Source organism: Triturus cristatus, chromosome 4_1 (genome assembly GCF_964204655.1).
Source record: "Triturus cristatus chromosome 4_1, aTriCri1.1, whole genome shotgun sequence".
NCBI lineage: Eukaryota > Metazoa > Chordata > Amphibia > Caudata > Salamandridae > Triturus > Triturus cristatus.
The window spans coordinates 351,519,813-351,540,825 of record NC_140585.1 but is presented as its reverse complement, the minus strand read 5'-3'; the positions used below and the strand labels follow the sequence as shown (position 1 = coordinate 351,540,825).

Genomic DNA, 21,013 nt, shown 5'->3' with positions numbered 1-21,013 from the left:
CCAACACAAGTCATCACTTAGTGTTTCATCCTGCTGCACACCTTCTATCCAATCCCTGCTCAGTAATGGGTTTCTGGACTACAGTTGACAATTTATTGACTACAATATCCTCGTTCTTCCAAGATGTTTCACACTTCTGGAGTCCAACTTTTAAAAGTAAACTCAAAAGGCAATCCACCATTACATTTTTAACACCTGGAATATACACTATCTGATAACTATAATCCTTAACCTGTACTGCCATTTTAGTAATTATTGACAAAGATTTACCTGCTCCTTTTGTGTTAAAAAAATCGACATCCAAGGAGCCACTCTCAGATGGATCGCCTCTTTCCTCACTGTAAAAAATGCAAAAGGTTCACCTTTCTCCCTTCACCTCCGAACCCTAGAAATTATATGTGAACTACCCCAAGGATCCTCACTCAGTCCCAACCTCTTCAACACATGACGTCTCTGGCCAGCATCCCGAAAATCCATGGACTCAACATCCTATCCGATGCTGACAACACACAACTAATACTCTCCCTCTCAGAAGACACCACCAAGACCAACTTCCACAACTGCATGGCTGCTGTCCCCAACTGGATGAAGGACAACTACCTGAAGTTCAACACTGACAAGACATAGGTACTGATTTTCGGACATGAAATCCTCCCATGAGACACATCCTGGTGGGCCGTAGAACTCTGACCTACTTCTACCCCCCACTGACCATGCTAGGAACCTGGAATTATTCTGGACAACAAGCGAACCATGATAACACAGGTCAACTCCAACTCCTCCTCCTGCTTCTTTATCCTCTGCATGCTTCAGTAGATATTCAAAGGGCGTTGCCAAAGATGCATAATCACCCAGGCCCTCATCTCCAGCCGACTGGACAATGGCAGCGATTTCCAGGCAGAGATCGCAGCTCACCTTCTCTGACAAATACATACCACACAGAATGCTGTAGCCAGACTCATCCTGGATCTCCCTGAGCAAACCCACACCGCTCCCTACATCAGACCTCCTCTGACTCCCTGTACAGAAAAGATGGCAGTTCAATCTCCTGACCAATGCATAGAAGGCTGTACACAACTGTGGACCCGCCTACTTGAACCACTGCTTGAACTTCCAACATCCCACCAGACATCTCTGCTCTGCATCCCTTTCTCTAACCCTCACCCCCTCATCTGCCATAGCAGATGCGGCGGTCACTCCTTCTCCTACCCATCCACGAAGACCTGGAACGGGCTACCCTTTCATCCACGGACCACCCCATGTCTTCTAGATTTCCGAAAGTCCCTGAAGGGCTGGCTGTTTGGCTAATCAACTGCACCCTCCCAGCAACTGAATACCCTCACAGGTGACGTGCAACGCCCTACAAATCGACTGGTTGATTGATCTATAGTGTTTTTCAGTATTACAGCAAGTCTCATTTCAAATACTAAGCTAGTAAATCTGTAAACCTTATAGGTTATGTATCGGATGCTAATTCGGACCACAAAGTGGACATATAGTAACATGCCAAATATATTTTTGCTGGTTAAATTTTCCCCACTTTAGCTGTAGGGGAATGCCTGGTTCTAACATCGAGAGCAGGAACTATTTATGACCCTCTAGCTCCAAATGCTACCATGCTTGAGTGGCTAAGCACATAGTTGAGAGGAAACAGCAAACCTGAAGGTTCTTAATGAGATATGACATGCTCAGCGGTAAACTTATTGAGCACACCATGCAGAATTCCTGGCCACTGGACACTAAACTGTCAGGAGTGGGTGCTGAAGGCTTCATTCCACATATCTGCCCAGCATCCTGGCTTGAAGGGCATTTGTTTTTTACCCTGTCAAAAAGCGAACTTGAAAGCTCCATTGGGAGACCAAGCCACTGAGTAATTAGGCACTCCTCTTGAACAAGTGCAACAAAGTCTACAATCTTGGCTGGGGTACAGAAGTAAATTGTGATATTTTACTGATTTCACAAAAGCACACTTGCAAATAAAATAAAACAGGAAATGTAAAAGTGAGCGCCCAGAAAAATAAGAGGAACAGTACGACTGGTTAACAATGAGAGGATACACAGAACCGTACAAGTCAGACAGTGTTTCTCTTGTCATCAGAAAGGTGGCAGTGGTACACAGAGGTGAACATGCCTTACATTAGCAAACAGAACTCTTCTTCACAAGTCACCTGGAAAAAGGGCCTATAAAAGTGCCAGGTACCCCCACTAGAGAGCTTGTGTTGCAGGGTTACACACTTACAGTAAGTTCTTCTAAACCGAGTTTGCATTCATCTGTAAGTACAGTTGGAGTGGTGTTCAATAGAGTGGTGTACAGTAGGGTGGCGTGGAGAGACTTAGAGTGGAGCGGCATCGAGTGCCTTAGAGTGGCATTGTGTGGAGTGATGTTAAGTAGAGGGTGTGAAGTGCCATAGAGTGAGGGAGTAGTATTCTGTAAAGTGTAGCGGCATAAAGTAGAGTGCGAGGCCCAGAGTGAAATGTAGTAGTGTAGAGTGGAATGGAGTAAACTGGAATTGAGTGGAGAGGCACAAAGTGCCTTAGAGTAGCATGCCATAGATTGGAGTGGCAAAGTCACGTAGAGTGGCCAAGAGTGACCTATAGAAGAGAGCTGTGGAGTGGTGTACAGTACTAGAGTGGCATGAAGTGGTGTAGAGTGGAGTATTTTAGAGCAGTACAGTTGTGGGTGTAAGTAACTAAAGCATAGCTAAAGATAGCAGAGTGGGTGACCGCAACATAAGTAAGAAGCTGTATGCCTATGTTAAACGTAGGAAAGCGCATTGCACCGATGGAGTAATACCAAATGCTTATAAAAAAAAAAGTGTGCTGCAAAAAGAAGCAGAACTAAGATGCTGATCACGTATTTGGCCTATGCTCTAGAGAGGGGCTAACACAAGAAAGTGAAGTCCACAGGAGCTATGCAATCAAAAGATTGCAAATGGGAGTAACAACAAAAACAACTATTCGACTATTAAAGTCTTGAGAGCTCCATGAAAGACAATGGAGTAGCTCTGGGCCTTAATGGCTGCTATAAGCCCGGAGCTCCAACATTCCAATGTGTGTCTTCATGTTTATCCCTTTTTAATTTAAAACATTCTGGCCTTAGTGGGTGGAATGTTCTAATAGCCTTATAACACTTCTGCCTTGGACTATACCGGTTGTTAAAGGCCCTCTTCCTCAATATAGGTCCTCGCCTGCGACTCTGGTCTATAACTTGGGTCCAGGGTCTTTAATAACAGGTATAGTCCTCGGCCGTTGGCTAATTAATAGCAGCTACATACAGGGTGCTCCTGTGTTTCTTAGCAGTTGACATTTTAGTTGCCATACACTAATGACTCACACCATGCTACTACTATTATTTTATAAAGTGCTTTATAACACATGTGATCTGTGCTTTTGTTTAACTGCATTATGTAAAAAGAAAGGTGTGGTACAGTTAGTAGTCTTACACAAAGTGTTTCTCTTCTTACTACAGAGGTACTACATGACTAGCAGTCAGGCTATGTGTTGAGGTATTACTCTCCTCTGTGAATGCAATACTACACGGTCCACTGGCCTTTAAGTATGTGTTAATGTTTGTGCAAGTGTTAATATACACTCATACTGTACATTGAACTGTACTCATTAATGCATGTTCAGCATTGTTTTGTGGGATTTTTCTATGTATAATGAAATCCTACCTTGAGCATTAAGGCCACATTGGTGCATTACTTTTCATGTTGGCATTCATGTATTAGAGGTACAGATGTGGAACCATTATAGCTAAACTATAGTTTAGTAATTCGTTTGCAAAACATTTCAATGCAACTAGGCTTAGACTAAACTAACCGCACGGCATGCACTTAGCGCAGGGCACCATCATGGGGTGAAGGTGGACTGCAGCCTACAGTGACTTAGCATTCACTACAGAAAAGTGATTGTTTACCTGGAATTATGCCTGAAAAATCCATGCATAGACATTTGAGGCAAAGAAAAGTGTCATTCTGCAGTTAACAGATTAGTAAACTTGAGAATGTTGCACTGGGCACCAAAATGTTGACTTTGTAAATAATACTTGTATAAATGTAGCAAATGGATTTCTCTTACTTAGTCCCCCTGGATTTTCTGCTTTTGACTTCCAGGTTTTTGGACTTTTACTGTGAGCGAGTCACTACCTGAGTTGTACTCTTAGTAAATTCGTGATTAATGAACTGAGTATGTTGAATGCCAGTGTCTACCTTTTAAGACCAGGTCACTGCTTTGTAGCTAGTGTAAGAGGCTATGGGCTCATTACACATGAACATGTGTGAGACTATAGTAATGCTCAGCCTGGTATCTGTGCACAGGTAGCCTTTCGCAGAAGGTACATTATACAGATTCGTGCTGATTTAGGGTTTGGCCATTTAATGTGAGGGTGTATTTATAGTTTAGTTCTGTAGTGCTCATACTGTATATACATTATAGGGGAAATCTGCACTAAAGCAGTTTCACTTAACGTAAGCCTACAGGGTCCAGAAGGGTACCGATCTCTGGTAAAATATGCACCAGAGTATGAATTTCCAATACCCAACATACCACATATACACCCTATGGCAATTTCTGATTTACCTGGGTCAGCTCATAATCGCATTCCAAGCCTTTATCTGACCTACTTGGTGAAGTTATTTACTGTGCTCGCCTCCAGAAGAACTAAAAAGGCCTCCCCATACAATAGTGCAAGTAACGGTCCTCGACTCATTTCCTGAGAAAGGAGGAGGTGGGGAGGAAATCTGCATCTGTTAATTTGTCACATTGCTTCTGGGCTGGGAGAGACCAGGCTTTCTAAAACAGAGGAGAAGGGTCAAACCTCTAGAGCCAACATAGGAAGGGTTTGCCTTTGCTATTTTGGTGGGAAGGGATCAGGCAGCTGTATCAAGAGATGGAGTTTAGGCTCTTGGGGGAGCTTTTTCCACAGACCACTTGAAGCCTCCATTTTGGATTGCCCCAAAATGCTGTGCAGGAGGGTTGGGACAGTGGTGGATAGATGTCATCCAAGGGAGGGGTCCATGCCTCCTAGACATTTGGTCTTTAGCTTTTTTCCCAGAGACTTTTGAAATGCCACCACCATATTCATTACATCATATTCTTGCTGTACCTGTCTGGGATCATTGTGCTCTCTGCATCAAAACGGGTTTTCACATCCATATTTAGCACCTGGTAGAGTGGAAAGTGCTTCAGAAATTTGTGAGGCTCCTTCTCAAATACCATTACTATATGAAGCCTGTGCAACATAAAATGGTCTTTCTACCTTTGCATGGGGGTGTGGCTCTGTGAAAATATGGAATGCTTGTGCAGCGTAGGGATATTAAAGATTCGGTCACACACAGAAATAAGTCCAAGGGAAATGCTGTGTGTCACACCCAAGAGATAGTTGAGAATAAATTATCCCGTGGCATTAAAATAAAAACCGCCCTAACTAGGGGCACAAAGAACTTGGGAATCACACAGTAATGCTCCTAGTACATACAATTTCCCTAATATCCTAAAAACAAATCTATTATGTCAATCCAATCTTTCACAGATATATTTTTATTGTAAACATATATGTACAATTTCTTAATAACAAGAGGCATACAATTTAAGTCACAAGTTCATGTGACACAAAGAAAATTTCATTTAAAATACCCCCAACAATATAAAAGTAATGCTCCTAGTACATACAATTTCCTTAATATCGTAAAAACAAATCTATTTTGTCAATCCAATCTTTCACAGATATATTTTTATTGTAAACATATGTACAATTTCTTAAAAACGAAAGATGCATACAATTTAAAAGTCACAAAAGTTCATGTGACACAAAGAAAATTATTTCACTTAAAATACCCCCAACAATATGGAAGGCAATGTATAACGCAGTAAAAAGCAATACAGCGTGTGCATTGTTTATCCTGTGTTAGGGCATTTCAAATTTGCTGTGCTATCGTCTGTAGCCTTTGAAGACTAAATGGACTGGATCCCTTTGATTTGTGTACGGAGGGGAAGAAAAAGAGGAGCAGAGAGAGGGGAGAGAAATGGACATGAAAGAGTGAGAGCTATGAGTCGGCAAATAGGAAATATCAATGAGCAATAGCATAGCCAATAGGTCTTGCCTATGTGAGAGCTTTTGGCTATGGCAATGTGTTTTAGTTAAGTTGTACACCAGTCTGGCTACTGTTCACCATGGATAAAAGTGGGCGGGTGGGGTGGAGTGGGGCTGATGGGAGTACAGTGTAGTGGGGTTAATTGGGATAGCATTGGATTGGATTGGAGTGGGGTGGATTGGAGTGGGGTGGATTGGAGTGGAGTACAGTGGTGTAGACTGGGCTAGGGGATAGAGGGGTAGATTGTAGTGGAGTACAGTGGTGTAGACTGGGCTAGATTAGATTGAAGTGGGGTGGGGTAGGGTGAAGTGAAGCAAAATGGGGTAGATTGGGTTAGGTTGGAGTGGTAGATTGGGGGCACATTGGAGTAGGGTGGAGTGGATAGAAGTAGAGTGGGGTCGATTGGGGTGATGGGATTGGAGTGTGGTAGAGTGGGGTGCATTACGATAGATTGAGTTAGATTGGAGTGGTGTCGGGTAGAATGGTTTGGGAAAGATTGTCGGGTAGATGGTAGTGGGGTTGTTTGGGTAGGTTGGGGTAGAAAAGGGTAGGTTAGATTGGAGTGGAGTTGGGTAGACTGGAGTGGAATTGGGTAGAGTGGAGTGAGGCAGTGGAGTGGGATAGATTGGTGCGGAGTGCGTAAGGTTGGTTAGACGGGTGGGGTTTATTGAGGTACTTTAGAGTGGGGTGGATTGAAGTGGGGTTAAGCGGAGTAGATTGAGTGGAATGCAGTGAAGTAGATAAGAGTAGGGTACAGTGGATTGCAGTGGGGTGGAGTTGCATGGATTGGAGTATCGTAGAAGGGAGTGGCATGGCTTAGAGTGGAGGGGCACAGAGTAGAGTGTTGAGTAGAGTATGCATGGTGTGGTAGGGCACTGCCATTAGACAATACATTGTGCAAAAGTTAATGGCCATTTCAATTGAAAGACTAACAGTTTTTGTGTGCAAAAACAATAATGTATAGAAATGTCATAACTTAGTGTATTGATGCATATTGGTTGTCTTCAAATATTTGTTTCCAGAACACTCCAAAATAAAAAAATTCATTTGATCTTTCCTAATTCTGGTACAATCTGAAATATCCACACAGTTCATATTTGTGCTAGAAAAAAGCCTTTTATTATACAGCAAGATTGTCACATAAATCCTTTCACTTTGGAAGTCAGAGAAAGGTAAAATGTCAAATCTGTCTTCCAAGGAAGCTTGGTGTTTACTTTTCTATGTTTTGGATGCACAGTAAATGTGACCTGATAGAGCAAGATGTAAAGGTCTGTTTACAGAAAACGAGCCCTGGGAAGGATACAGTAAGCAAACAATGCTCCACCGGACAGATTAAATCAAACTGGACAGCCTAAAACAAAGCCAGCAATTAGAAAGAAAGCAAATGTGAATTAAAAACCCCAAAGCCAATGGTCCGCAATGGGCAGAGTGCATTATCACAGAAGCTTTCATAATGCCAACAAGAAGTTGTTTCAAAACCAGACAGCTTTACTGTCTGATAGGCTAAAACCTACAAAAGCATTGGCAAAGCCAATAGATCACGGCAATCCGAGAGTTATTGGTGTTGTCAATGTCTTTTAGTCATATGGTATAGCAGCATGGCTGCTGTTCAACATGGCTGAAAGTCCTTGAAAAAAGCAATATGAGGTGGTCAGCATGAGCCATGTCACAGATTATTTTTGTCTGGCAGCAGTGTTGGGAAAAGCAAGACTGCACTGGGCAGGGCAAGCAACACAACGCGGGAGGGGGTGGAGGGCAGGTGGGGAGAAGGTAAATAAAAAGGCATTTAGTATTTGCTAAAACGTTCCTCACACTTTGCATACATTTTCTCAGCCTCGTGGTTAGCTGCATCACATTACACGAACTACAACTGTCTCTTCAAGACCACGCATGCGCTATCTACCCGAGACTTAAAAAGGGGTTAAAACCCAGATACTAGAAATGGTGGTTCATTTAATTACATAGTTATCCTAGTCACTTAAAAAGACATGACAGTCAATCACCAAACTATAGTTTAAAAAATCTTACTAAATAAAACATGCGCATAAAATGTGCATTGAAGCAATGAGGTTCTCTAAGAAACCTCAGAACACATATACTGATTAAATAAGATTAAATCGAACACGGTATATCCCAAGAAGGGGAGCAAATTAACCACTCACAAAAGTCCAAAAGGGGTAAAAACCCAGAAACTTGAAAACAATGGTTTGCTTGATTTTGCGGTTGAAAGGGGAAACCTGATTAGCTTCACCATCACTTAAGCAGACATGACAGTCACTCACCATACATTAATGTAAATATATTAGAGGAGTGGGAATAGACTTAAAGGAATGACTCAATCCTTTGATGTGAATGAAAATCTTACCAATTGCTTTTGGAGTTGCGTGAATCAACTGTAATGTCACTTTTTTTGTCCTCCTTTGACTCAGAAGCACCTTCCATAGCACGTTCTTTGGTTTTCTGCCCTTTTGCTGGAAGAGAGAAAGTTCAATACTGCCCTTTGGTTGTGAACCTCACTTCTTCACACCATTATCCTCAAGCAGACTCTGCCCAATAAGATATGTGCCAACTGAGGTAAGGTAGGCTTAATCGTCGGACACTTCGCCTTCCCTTTATCTTTCTATGTCCAAACACTTAGTGGTAGCCAAAAATCGTATCTTCTCGTCCCATGATCTGACATATCTAGTCTGGCAAATTTCTTTACCGATAGTATCTAATCCTTATAGAAGGGGGGGTTTGGATCAAACCACTTCCTGCAGATTTCCCTGTGTTCCTTTTAACCTTTTCATTCCCTTTCTCCATGTTCATTATCTCAGTCTTTCCTCTATTCATTTCATATCCCAAGACCTAGCACAAATCTGTTGTCCATTTCATAACCTGGCTCATGGTATTCTGCAGATCAGTCATATAAATCAAATCGCATCAGCATATAAAGCTAACTTCTTCTCCCAGCCTTTATATCTAAAAGGAAAAATCCCTGGACCATTTCTGATCCTTCTTGCCAAAGGCTCGATATATAGGTCGAATAATAAGGGAGACCGGTGGCAACCTTCTCTCGTTCCTCTGGTTATTTTGAATGGAGGCGTCGGAGAACCATTCACCAGCACCCCTTGCATATGGAGTTTTATATAGTCCAGCCAGCGTCTTACAAAACTTCGCTACCAGAACTAAAGAGTTCATAACTGCTTGTAAAAAGACCCAATTTACACGGTCGAAAGATTTTGTAGCGTCAAACACAATTATTACTAAAGGAAGTTCATAAGCAGTAACCAAATCTATGGAAACAATAAGGGTATATGTCAGCTCATGTAAAGATCTGCCTCGTATAAACCCCTTCTGATCCTCGTGTACAGGAACGTTCATAATCCCACTGAGCATTTCCACCAAAATGTTCGCAAAGATTTTGTAGTCACAATTTAGTAACGACACCGGCCTGTATGAATCACAATTCTTGGCACACTTCCCTGACTTCAGGATTAATTTAGTGATGGCCTCCTGCCAAGATTCTGGCATGATAGCATGTTTCATGAATATCTCATTAAATACCTCAGTTAGAATTGGTGCAAGAGTTCCTGCCAATGCTCCGTAAATTTCGTGAGGTAATCCATCCGGACCAGGTGCCTTTCCCTGCTTTCCGAGTTTAAGTGCTTGGTTTTCTTCAAACCTGTTTATCTTCTCATTCAAAATCTTGCTTTTTTCTTCAGTTAAGGATTAAAAATGTTCCTGCCTTAGGCAATTTCTGACCTCCTCTTCGGTTGTTTTTACCTCTTCTTGATACACTTTTTCAAAATAACTAAAGAAGGCTCCTTCGATCTTTCTTGCTACTCAGCTCACACCAGTATGCTTACATTTGTTCTCCTTAACCAAATTCCTCACCCGGTCATTTTTGATTTTCCAAGCTAACAATTTGCTGCAGTTCTACCCATATTCAAAATGTGCTAGCCTACTGGCCTCCCATCTCTTTCTGACCCTACCCTCCAATGTAATGGCTAAATGTGTTTTAAAATCTATTTCCACTAAGTTGGGCTGGCAAGGAGTCATAACCCAACTTACTCCACTTTGGGATACACGGCGGCTTGGGCGACTCAAGCACAGTAAGGGATTTGCCAATGGGATGCGATTGGCATCTCCACGGTGGGTGATCTGTGAGACAAAGGGGAGGTGATCACATTTGAACGTCTGCAAAGGCAATATGACCTAGCACCCTCGGAAATATTCAGATATCTGCAGATTAAACATGCACTGCAAGCAGCCTTACCACCTGGCACTAAGGTCCTAGAGGCCACTCCCCTAGAAGATAGGCTGTTGACTGACTACATGCATAAAAGAGCCACTTCCTTCACCTACCGAAAGCTAGTTAACAACTTACCTGATCCTACTGCGACACTGAGGGAAAAATGGACCCAAGACGTAGGGGAACTTGATGACACTAATTGGCTCGAAGCTTAGATTAGTATAACTCAAAATATTACATCACACCTACTACACTAGGCTAACCCTCTGCAAAATAGGGACAATCCAGCATCCATTCTGCCTACGAAGGAGTGGGGAGCAGGGTACATTTTATCACACCATATGGCAATGTCCGAAAATTGAAACCTACTGGGTAAAAGTGATGAGAACAAGATCACAAACAGGAGGTGTCACTGGTGCCAGAGCCCAAGAGGTGTCTATTGAATGTCTGGGATCCGACTGACCTTACTCATCCAGCACAGGATTGGGCCACACTGGGGATAATGATTGCAAAGCGTAATATTGCCCAAAAATGGGGTTCGGAAGAGTCACCGGTGCTTGCCACATGGTGCAAAGAAATGGACGCCGCTATGGTAGCCGAAAAAGCAGTGTTCGTCAATCGAGGCTGTCCTTAAAAGTGGAATAGGATATGGGGGGCTTGGAATAAATTTAGGGGCTACATCTGTGAACCACCAAGGGTGCGGACAGATGAGGTATCTGATGGGGAGGGCGGAGGGCCGTTGAGAGATCAATACATGTCATAATACTATGCTTTTTGTACTTTGGAACTTAACGAGGTGTGAAATGTCGAAGGAGTGTGTAACAATGAACTGCAATGTATGTAGGTGCTTTGTGATTTAAATTATGCCAATTCAAATAAAGTTTAAAAACAATCCATTTCCAAATGCAAAGCCTGAGTGTCGCCCTGTTTCACACTTAAACTGTGAATTTCTCCTTCTTTTTCTCGGATTTGCTTTTCAAGATTTGTAACTTCATCGCGGTAAGCCCGCCTTCTCGCTGCCAATAAACTGCCTACTCTGCCTCTTAAATAGGCCTTATATGCATCCCAGATTATTCCCACCGGGGTAGAGACTAAATTGACTTAAAACTCTTTAGTTTCCTTATTTAATAACTCTACTACATCTTCATCCAATCAGAGTGCGGTCCATTGTCCATCTAGACTGAATATTCTTATCTATTAAGTTTAAATCCAGCATCACCACGGAGTTATCTGAAAAGTGAGCCCCTATACAGGGTAGTTTCTAGGTGTTTTTACACCCTAGGCGAGAATTGAAATATGCCGCCCCCTCCCTTTTACTACCATCACTCTCTCCCCCTGTCATCAAGGCTAGAGAGGCACACCCTCTACTGCCGAACCCTTCTATGTTACTCTCATTTACTATCAGGAAACACGATCACAACAGTCAGTCCTGCAAACGACCTCAACGAAAGGCCCAGGCCAGACCGTTACGGTAGCCATACACTCACAGAACTATGTACACAGATGCCCAATAGAGCCTTGTGTTTAAATACCACCGAGGCGTCAAGTACACCTCTTTTTGGGGGGAGGAGCGAAGATGGCGACCGGAGCAGACGCTTGAGCGCCCGGCTCCGCCGGCCCTTGGCCTCGGACTATCATCCTGATTCCTATCCTCGCCGATTTTCGAGGTGCAACGTGCGCGACTACGCGCTGACCGCGCCGCCGCTTTCCCGGAGTCTGAGCCCGCCCGGATGCCGGAGTTCTTGGTGCCTTTGTTCTTCGCGCTGGACCCCTGCTCTATTGTGGCCTTGGCCGGCCCCCTGGAAGCTCTGCAGTCACTGGACCCCCGGCGCAAATCTGAGCCCCGCGGCCCCGATCCCGCCTCACACCACGGATTGTCGCCAGATGAGCCGGGGGAGAGACGCCCGGACACCTCCTTCACCTTTCACCTGACGGGCTGGAGTTATAGGGTAAGCCCCGGTGTGGCGGGTCGCCTGCTTCGCTCTGTGGCCCGCGCTGTGGAAGGCTGCGGACCCCCTTCTTCTATTGCCTAGTCGGCTGCAAAGAGAGTCCGAGGGAGGGGAAGCGACTGTTGGCTTTCACCTGTTGCGGCGCAGACCTGCGTGGAATTGCCTCCTTGTTACGACCCCCCCCCTGGCCACTGTACCGTTCAGCGGTAAAACATGGCGTTGATTGCCTGCTCGCTGCTGGGGGGCGATGCTCCGGTCTCGCCCGCTGCCCGCTTCGCCCTCCCTCTATCAGACTCCAGCTCCACAGTGCCGTCCCGGATTGCTGCCGATGTGGGGGCGCAGCTTCCGCTGACATGCGGCTCCGTTCTGGCTGCCCTGCGGGACCTTCGTCTGCAATTGTGTGTTGGCTTGCAAACGCTGAGTGAGCGGTTCGACTCCATACTGTCGGCTGCGGGTCGTGAGCGCCCCGTTTGTTCTCAACAAGACGTGGGTCTGCCAGTGCTTCTGTCCTCTTGCGGGGACGCAACGACTGTGTATAACCGTGCTACACTGGTGTCTGCATCTGGCTTTCCCGGCACCCAGGATCAATCGATCTCCTGCTCAATTGTGGACACTTTGTTTCCCCGTTCATTGCTGCCTGCTTTGTTGTTGCCTGCCTCACCGCGTCCGCAAGAGTATCCAGCTGAGCGACACCTGACGTCCTCGAGGAACCGTTCACGGTGGCCTACGGCTTCTTTTATGTGGAACTCCTGTACTTTACAGGCCAGGTCTGGATTTTATATGGTGCACAAGGGGACCTCAATAGATGATCGGCGGCCATTTTGTGACTCTACTTCTCCATCTTCTCCCAAGCGGCCATATTGTCTTTGTCTGCACGGGCTGCGGGGCCTTCATGTGGGGGCTAGTCTAATCTTACGCCCGCGATCGGGCCAGGGCTAGATTGATTTCTATCACCATGGTGTCACGGATGGGCTGGACTGGGACTGGAACTGTCTGCATATGTTGTGCGCACTCGTCGCGATTTGTCTGCCTTCATTTATATGGTTGTCACACGTTATCTTCACACGACCGCCTTTGGGTGTAGTGGGTTCTTAGTGTGTGGAGGCGTAGTTGGCCGGTGGTTTCGGGCGCTCCGAGGTTACGTGGGCTCCTCCCCGCTTTCTTCTTTGTTTGCTTATTTTCTTTACTCTATTCCTACTTTCTCTCTTGTCTATATTTCGGGTTCATTGGGCGACAGGCACTATGCCGGGGGGGGGGCAGGCCGTAGCCTCCGCATTGGTGTAGGGTGGGGGGGTAAATTACCTTTTCTTTTAGTTCTATGGGCCTCTTTCTTCTATGTCTCTGCGCTATACTTGTTTCCGATTAGGGTTCCGGGTGTGGGGTGGATTGAGTGAGGGCGGCTTTGGAGGGGTGCGTATTTACTCATGTGACTATCCTGTTCTATAACTGCATCGCCTCACTGTCTGAGATTTTCTATGGCCGTTTTAATGATGCTGCTGCTCTCCCGTGTGATGAAGCCATCTTGCGGACTCGAATCTCCTTGGTTCTATCCTCTACTGACTTTTTCCTCGATAAAATTATTTTGAAAACCTTAAAATTAACCTTTACTTCTCCTTCCCCTGGTGTCAAGGATCTCTCCAGTGTATAACTCCTGAATCGTTGCTAATCTTGACCATTGACGCACAGGGGTTGTAATGTGGGTCTCAGTGCTTAACCGTTTTGTGGCCGGCCTGATGGTTGTAGGCCCGTATTTGTCCTTTTCATATGCACAAATAAAGGTTTTTAAAAAAAAAAAGAAAAAAAAAAAAAAAAAAAAGTACACCTCTTTTTTTTAAAACCAGTAACAACAAAAATAGTAACTTGCACCACCTTTCAAGGCCAGACCTAGTAGTTTTGCCAATGCTTGTTTTTTCACAGAGGCACCTGAAATAGTTATCATCTACCATTGTATCCATTTAATAGAGGCAGATCACAACAACTAAAAGATTTCCACGTCAGGGAGATTATAGTTCATGATTCTCAAATCTGCGCTAATCAGAGACTATGGCAAGACGTTAAGAAAGTTTGGCGTACAACACATAATGAACTGCTTCTTGGCGCTGTGAATAGAAGTTATTGACAAGCTTGTACATGGTACCGCTATGAGAGTAATCCTGACCATAATTTGAGCGTGTGCAAGGCAGAATGCACACTTCACCATTGTTAAGTGGTTCCATGTTGTGGAACACCTTCAACCAATCCCGGCTTTGCGCCCACCTGTGCATTGCATTCTGGGATTTGTAGTCTTTTAACAGAGTAAGCACTGGCTCAAAAATCCCAGCGTGGACATTGAAGTTGGCCTAAACAGTCACTACGGGATGACGGTATCGGGCATGACACTAGGATAGTGGTCAGTTTTTTTTTTTTACGGAGTTTTATATAGCGCGATCTTGACCCAAAAGTATCGGGTATCAGAGCGCTTTACACGAGCACAAGTTGCATTATATCATGAGGGCACATTCATTTCTGTTAGTCACAAACAGCCTATTATTGTGACAAAAGGCTCAGAGTTCACTGAGCTTCCAATATTTCAGCCCAGAATTCCGAAAGAGAATAACCATTTTTAATAGTTCAACTAGGGGCGGCCTAGGGGCTGAACAAAGGGAGGTATGGGGCGGAAAGACAAAGCAGGTTTTCTTTAAACTCCACAGTGAATTGTTGCAAAACGAGCAACCGTTACATACCTAGTGATATCATATGCCTGTCGATGAGGGAGAGCTCCGTGCTATCCGAGACGTCTGACTCCATTGTACACATTCAGGTACGAGGGCAGGAAGAACAGGCACAGTATTCCAAGTGGAAGATGGTAAACTGAGTTTACTTTCACTACAGTCCTCTGACGTGCCCTGGCCCTGCAAACCCCATTCTTTCCCCGAAACCCAGGAAACTCGTTTACTGCCACTTAGTCTGAAATTCAGCGGAAATATTCTGGGGCTCGTAGAGTCGCCCCAGTAGAGTATATGCGTGGTCGCCATTTTTAAATGAGTGATTTGTTGCTGTATTTTAAACAGGTGTTACGCCAATTACCTTGTTTTTTCCAAGTATGCTAGCGCTAACATGGGGTATAATGTTCGATAAATACAATAGTAGGTATTATTCGTCCGGAAGAAAAATGAAATAGAATTAGATTTCAAAATAAAGTGCAGAAAAAGGTGCACTGACCTACCATTTAATTTGCAGAAGCAGTTATAATAACGCTTAGGCAGCTAGTGAAGGCTAATAAGGCCTAACAGTGGAACCCCCTCACCCTTACACGTACTAAATTTGAAACTCTCACCAGACTATGCAAAACTAGTCCAAGATGGCCTTGGAGTATACATACCAACTTGCGCGTTTGTCACCATAGAGCCCCTTTACTCTGATGTAGGGCAACACAGTTTGCCGTTGCTAAGCTATGGAAGCAGCTGGTTAGCGTGTGTGGCTTACGTTTTCTTTTGCACAAATACCCACCTTGTCGATCCCCTATCAGGGCGGTTTCTACCATTAGGCAAGGCTAGGCAGCTGCCTAGCTTTACTTTCGCAGGTAAAAAAAAAATGTTAATCCCCCTTTTGCCGCCCTAGCCCTCTTGCCGCCCTAGGCGGCCGCCTTGTCTTGCCTAATGGTAGAAACGGCCCTGCACATAGACTCATTTGTTCAATGATTCGCTTTATCTGTTCTGCCATCTTTGGATTCACTGTGGCTCTGCTATATTAGTAGATCTATCTAAGATATTATCCAGAGCTACATTAAAATCTCCAGCCATGATAATCTGGTCCAGGAAGTTCAGCAGTTCTGCCAACATCTACTTTGAGAGGAACGGTCTCATCCTTATTCGGACCATAATATCCTACTAATGTAAATCCTTTCCCCGATACCCTCAGTTTTGCTAAAAACCATCTTCCTGTCCTGTCTGAGACACACTCCGCAATGGTGATCTTAGCATCTTGTATTAAAAGAAAGGCCTCACTCTTTGTTACTAACGAGTGCCTTGTACATACTACTTGTTGCACCCATCTCTTTACCTTGAATATCTCCAGACATTCTTTCTCTGTCAAGTGTGTCTCTTGCAAAATTATTACCTGACCAGGACAAACTTTTATGTACTGCAATAGCCTCTCCCGTCTTCCCCTTCCCCTTAAACCATTTTCATTCCAGGACAGAATTTTAATGTGTGTGATTTGTTTCTCACCCATCCCCCTTATAGTCCAAATGCGAGATCGGCATGACGGAAGCTTCTGAGGACTTTATTTTATTTTCTCCCACATGCTCCCCACCCAGTGACCACTAGCTCCTCCCTTGAAGAACCTGCCCCTGACTCTCCATGGCCTCAGCCTTATGGGTGTCCTCCCAAATGCGCCTACCTTAATAAACTATTAAATGGGAAAAAAGTTCATAATGTAATCAATATAGTCAGTCCTAGTTCCGAGTACTATACTCTTGCTTGTACGTTCTCAATAAATTCATCTACCTCACTGGCTGATCGAAAATTATGCATTTTATTATTAAACATTACTTTCAGCACTGCTGGGAACTTCAGCTGAACCATGGCCTCAAGTTTTTTCATTGGATTTATCCTCTTTCCCAGTTTCCATTGTCTGTTAGAGGTAACATTAGATATATCTGACCTGAATTCACATTTAACCCCATCCACGTCCACTTATTTTGTGTCAAATGCTATTAGCAAAAGAAATTCTTTCAACGAGTAAGTGAGAATTTACCAATATCCTCCTTGGCTCAGTTCTATTGTTGTTCAGTCTGAAGGGATCTCTGTGAATTCTGCGAATATCCTTGGCAATCTCCTGCTCTGAGTCTTCCATTTGCAGTTGATTCTTAATCAGCATAACTACAAAAGTCTTAAGATCTTCCCCCTCTCTCCCCTCTGGCACTTTCAAAATCCGCAAATTATTCCCTCTGAAAGTTTTCCATTCTCTCCTGTCTGTCCTGCTGCTCCTGCTCTTTTATTTTTAAGCCTATAATATCTACTTTATTTGTTTGTACAGTTCTTCTAAGATCCCTAACAGTTTGCTCCAGAATGGCCGTTCTGTTTGTGAAATCTTTTTTTTTTCTCCAAATTTTCGCAGGCCAACGTTCTCTTTCTGATTTGTTTGATATGTCGAACCTGCTCTTGATCTCCGAGGAGAGAGCCGTTAATAGGGATCCTACTGAAGGTCCCTCGCTGCTTGTTTTGACGCCTTCACTCTGTTTCCTTCAAACCACTTTTTTCCATAAGCTGTTCTGGCCTGCTTAGTGGTCCAGATGTCTGGTCACTATCTGCCCCTGAAACTGCTGGGTCATCTATCATTAGGGCTTGGAATCGGTTTGGATTTGTATTTTGCCCAATCGGACATGTCTAGTCCCCCCGAGGAGACTGGCAGCCCCCTGTTAATGTGCATCTGTTGATCTTGCTTATTTGACATACTATCTTCACTTAATATTAATGTTTTTGACAGGACTTCAAAGAATGTTCTGAGGGAGGGTGTGATACTAATCCTCTGGTCTGAATTACTCTTACTCTTTCTTGGTTTTATTTTTTTTATAGCTTACAATTTAAACCAGGACTGTCCTGTTACCAACTGCTAGCTTTATAGCTTCTTTTCCCCCCCCACTGACCCTCCAACAGCAGATTTTATCCCACCAGTGACCTGACCCAATAGCTTTTTCCCTTCCCACACTCCTCAGAGTACCTGGAAAACCCCTTTTCCACCTTCAAAGTTACCTTCTACAGCATTCCCTCACTCTCGCTATTACTTGCCTCTGTAACTGCCTGCTCTTTCGTCCGGCGGCTAACTTGTAGCAGTGGGTTGGTCTCTGCCCATCCTTGCTCCTTAATCTCCTGCTGGCTTGCTGCCCGCTCCTCCTCACTTCTACCGCTGCCTCCTCTGCCCCAGAAGGGGATTCTAGCAGCCACACGCCGTCCTCTGCGCTCCTCCAGCCCTGCCCTTGCCCAGCGTTGTTGGTCCTTGTGTGCTGTGGTTATGCCACGTCCCGCTTCCTCCTTTGTTCCGTGACTGCGGGAGTCTGTGGTTTCCATAAAGTTTCCGTGAGGCAAGAGTGAAAAACAACAACCTTTTCTTGATATTTTTTAAATCCTCTGCATTAGAATTTTTGTATTTCCCTTCACATTTAAAGCTTTGTATTTCCCTTCAAGTGATTCATATTGGCACCCTTGGAGCTCTCCTGCGACCGAGCTCTAGTCGGCCGCCATGTTCCCCACCGCTGCCCACTGTACTGTCACCTTGCCGCGTTCGGAGATAATGAAGTGTGGCAGAGGAGTCCCATTAGATTTACAGGATGCTGCTGCTAACCGTAGCATCAGTGTGCATGCTGGTCAATGTTCAGGGGCCTCCTTACAAGATAGGGTGGCCAGTAGGAGGTGGTCTAGACAATATGCAATGCAGGTATACTGAGCTAAGTGACAGATATTGGCTTGCTAGTGAAAATACAACCTGCTACAAAATAATCAGAGTGGGCCACAGGTAAGATAAAATGCATTGTATCCCTGTAAAGCCAGGCACGAAGACGGACATGGGCATAGTAATGAAAAACTGTAGTCCGATCATAACATGAAAGGAGTGAGTCGTGGATATGATGTCTCATGGAAGACACATTGTAACCCTGTTGAGCTGAGTGCGAAGGCTGACATCAGCAAAAGGAAAAACTAGAGTCCAGTCACAGAATGAAAGGAGCAGGCTGTGGATATGGTGATTCATGTAAGATGTATTGTATCGCCGTAGAGCCGAGCATGATGACTGTGGCTATTTCCAAAGACAGGCTGATGGATACATTTGACCTCGGTCTTTGAATTCACAGTAAATGTGACACGATAATAAAAAGATTTACAGGCCGTTTACAGAAACGGAGCAAGTGAAAACAAGAGCGCTCTGGTAAAGTGCTCTTCAACAAAGAATAAAGTAGTTCCTAAAACAGTTGCTGAAATGGGAGCAGTGGATGGATAGTAGTAATTGGTCCATGCTCTTGGGGAGGGCTAAACTCGAGAAGACGCATGCATGTTATGTGCAAATGGGGGGAAAGACTATAAAAGCAACGATGGAGCCAGAAAATGGGAAGCCTATGGCGGGCTGATGCCCACATAGTGAATACAACATGCCTCTTCAAAACGGCGCATGCACTGTCTAAGCCGACATCTAAAAAGGAGATAAGGAACCAGTTTGGGGAATGTGAGTAAAAGGCAGAAGGGGCTGTCTTAGACCGTGAATATTTATTATAGCCAGACCCCAAAGTTGGCTCTGGCGAGATTCTTGCTATGTATTCTCTGGCTTGCCTTCAGTGCAAGGTTCCTGCTTCCTCTCCTAAAGCAAGATTGTGAATGCCCAGTGTTAGAAGCCATCTGAATTTCCGTCCTGTCTAGAAGTCGATTTTGTGGGAGGTGCACATTGGGGCCACAGATCAATGCTGCGGCCACTACTTGCTAGGGGCACTTATAAATGTATGCATGTGTGAGCGTTTTTGAGACACTAATGTCCTCGTCCCAGACTTCAACATAGAACACCAGTTTTATGTTCCCTGTATGTACTTAATCGATGTATCTAGAATGTTGGGGAAAGCGGTACAATGATGTATGCTTTCTGAATTGGTGACGTCAACTGTATAGATAAATACCTTTTATCTTTTTTGCAGGGAGATTCTGGAGGACCTCTGATTTGCAAGAGCAATGGTTTATACAAGGTTGCAGGAGTCATAAGCTGGGGTAGCGGTAAATGCGATATTGGAATACCAGCTGTCCATACCAGAGTTCGCCCGTTCTTGTCATGGATTAACGAAGTTATGAACAAATCATAGAATGCTGTCTGTCACGACTGAAACCAGTAAATGCAATGGGCAAAAAATACTCTGCGGGAATAATAAATATTTCCTTTTAAAATGTTGGTGTGTGGATCTTTTACTCTACCTCTAGGGTGTGTCCCAGTGTATGCTTGTTATGGGATGTTTCTTGATTTCCAAAGAATCAGGCTGCCACTCAAGCTTTGCTCTTCATAGGACTACAATGACTTAAATTTAGACTTTTTTTTTTTAATACAGAAGTCTTTGTATACACCAGAATGCAGGCGTTATGCAATTTAATGCAGTACCACGCTTGCCACTCATTAAGCCTTGAACGTCTGCACGGGCTATCCAGTGAACTCCTCTTCATAGATCAGCCACATTGATTAATATTGTGAACACTCAGAATAACATTGCATGTGACCTTTACTATATTTTCATTCAGATGTTAAATGGTTCTAGCATTTACACCCAACCCCCTTCTCCCACTACCACAACGTATTGACACTGGAGTGCAGACATGTCTTCGCTCCTTCTGCCCTGGAAGAAACATAGTAAATAATTCTCTTCAGTTCGGGCACTACTTCTGAATGAAGGTGGTGGTATGTTCTGCATGTTTAGTACTCGCTCACTGGATCACCCCTAGTTTCTTAACCAGAAGTCAACAAAGCAGCATCCATTGTTCATGTTGCGTGGTTCCTCACAGTTAACAAACACGCTGTACACATCTGCCTTGATATTAATAGCTACAGCAATAACATTTGAAATCTATTCCTGTAGTCTCATACCATCACCATATTTAGCACAATTCTCTTCCTCTCTGCTAATATAAATGCCATGTGGAAGATGTCCTCTTGAAGAATTATTAGGTGGGCACAGACTGAGTTGAGCTTAAATCATACCTCTGCACACAAGTTGGCATGTTGTAAAACAG

The 21,013-nt window shown here is 44.2% G+C and overlaps 1 protein-coding gene across 3 annotated transcripts in view; it reads left to right on the top strand.

Moving 5' to 3' along the window:
• Positions 1-20,179, top strand: part of OVCH1 (ovochymase 1) — a 1,142,331-nt gene extending 1,122,152 nt beyond the window's left edge. For all 3 annotated transcript variants that reach the window (XM_085652349.1, XM_085652348.1, XM_085652347.1), the window contains exon 34: positions 19,936-20,179. In XM_085652349.1, the coding sequence (XP_085508475.1) occupies positions 19,936-20,097 (162 nt within the window). In that variant the 3' untranslated portion in view covers positions 20,098-20,179. The remainder of the gene's footprint in view (positions 1-19,935) is intronic.
• The last annotated feature ends 834 nt before the right edge of the window (positions 20,180-21,013 follow it).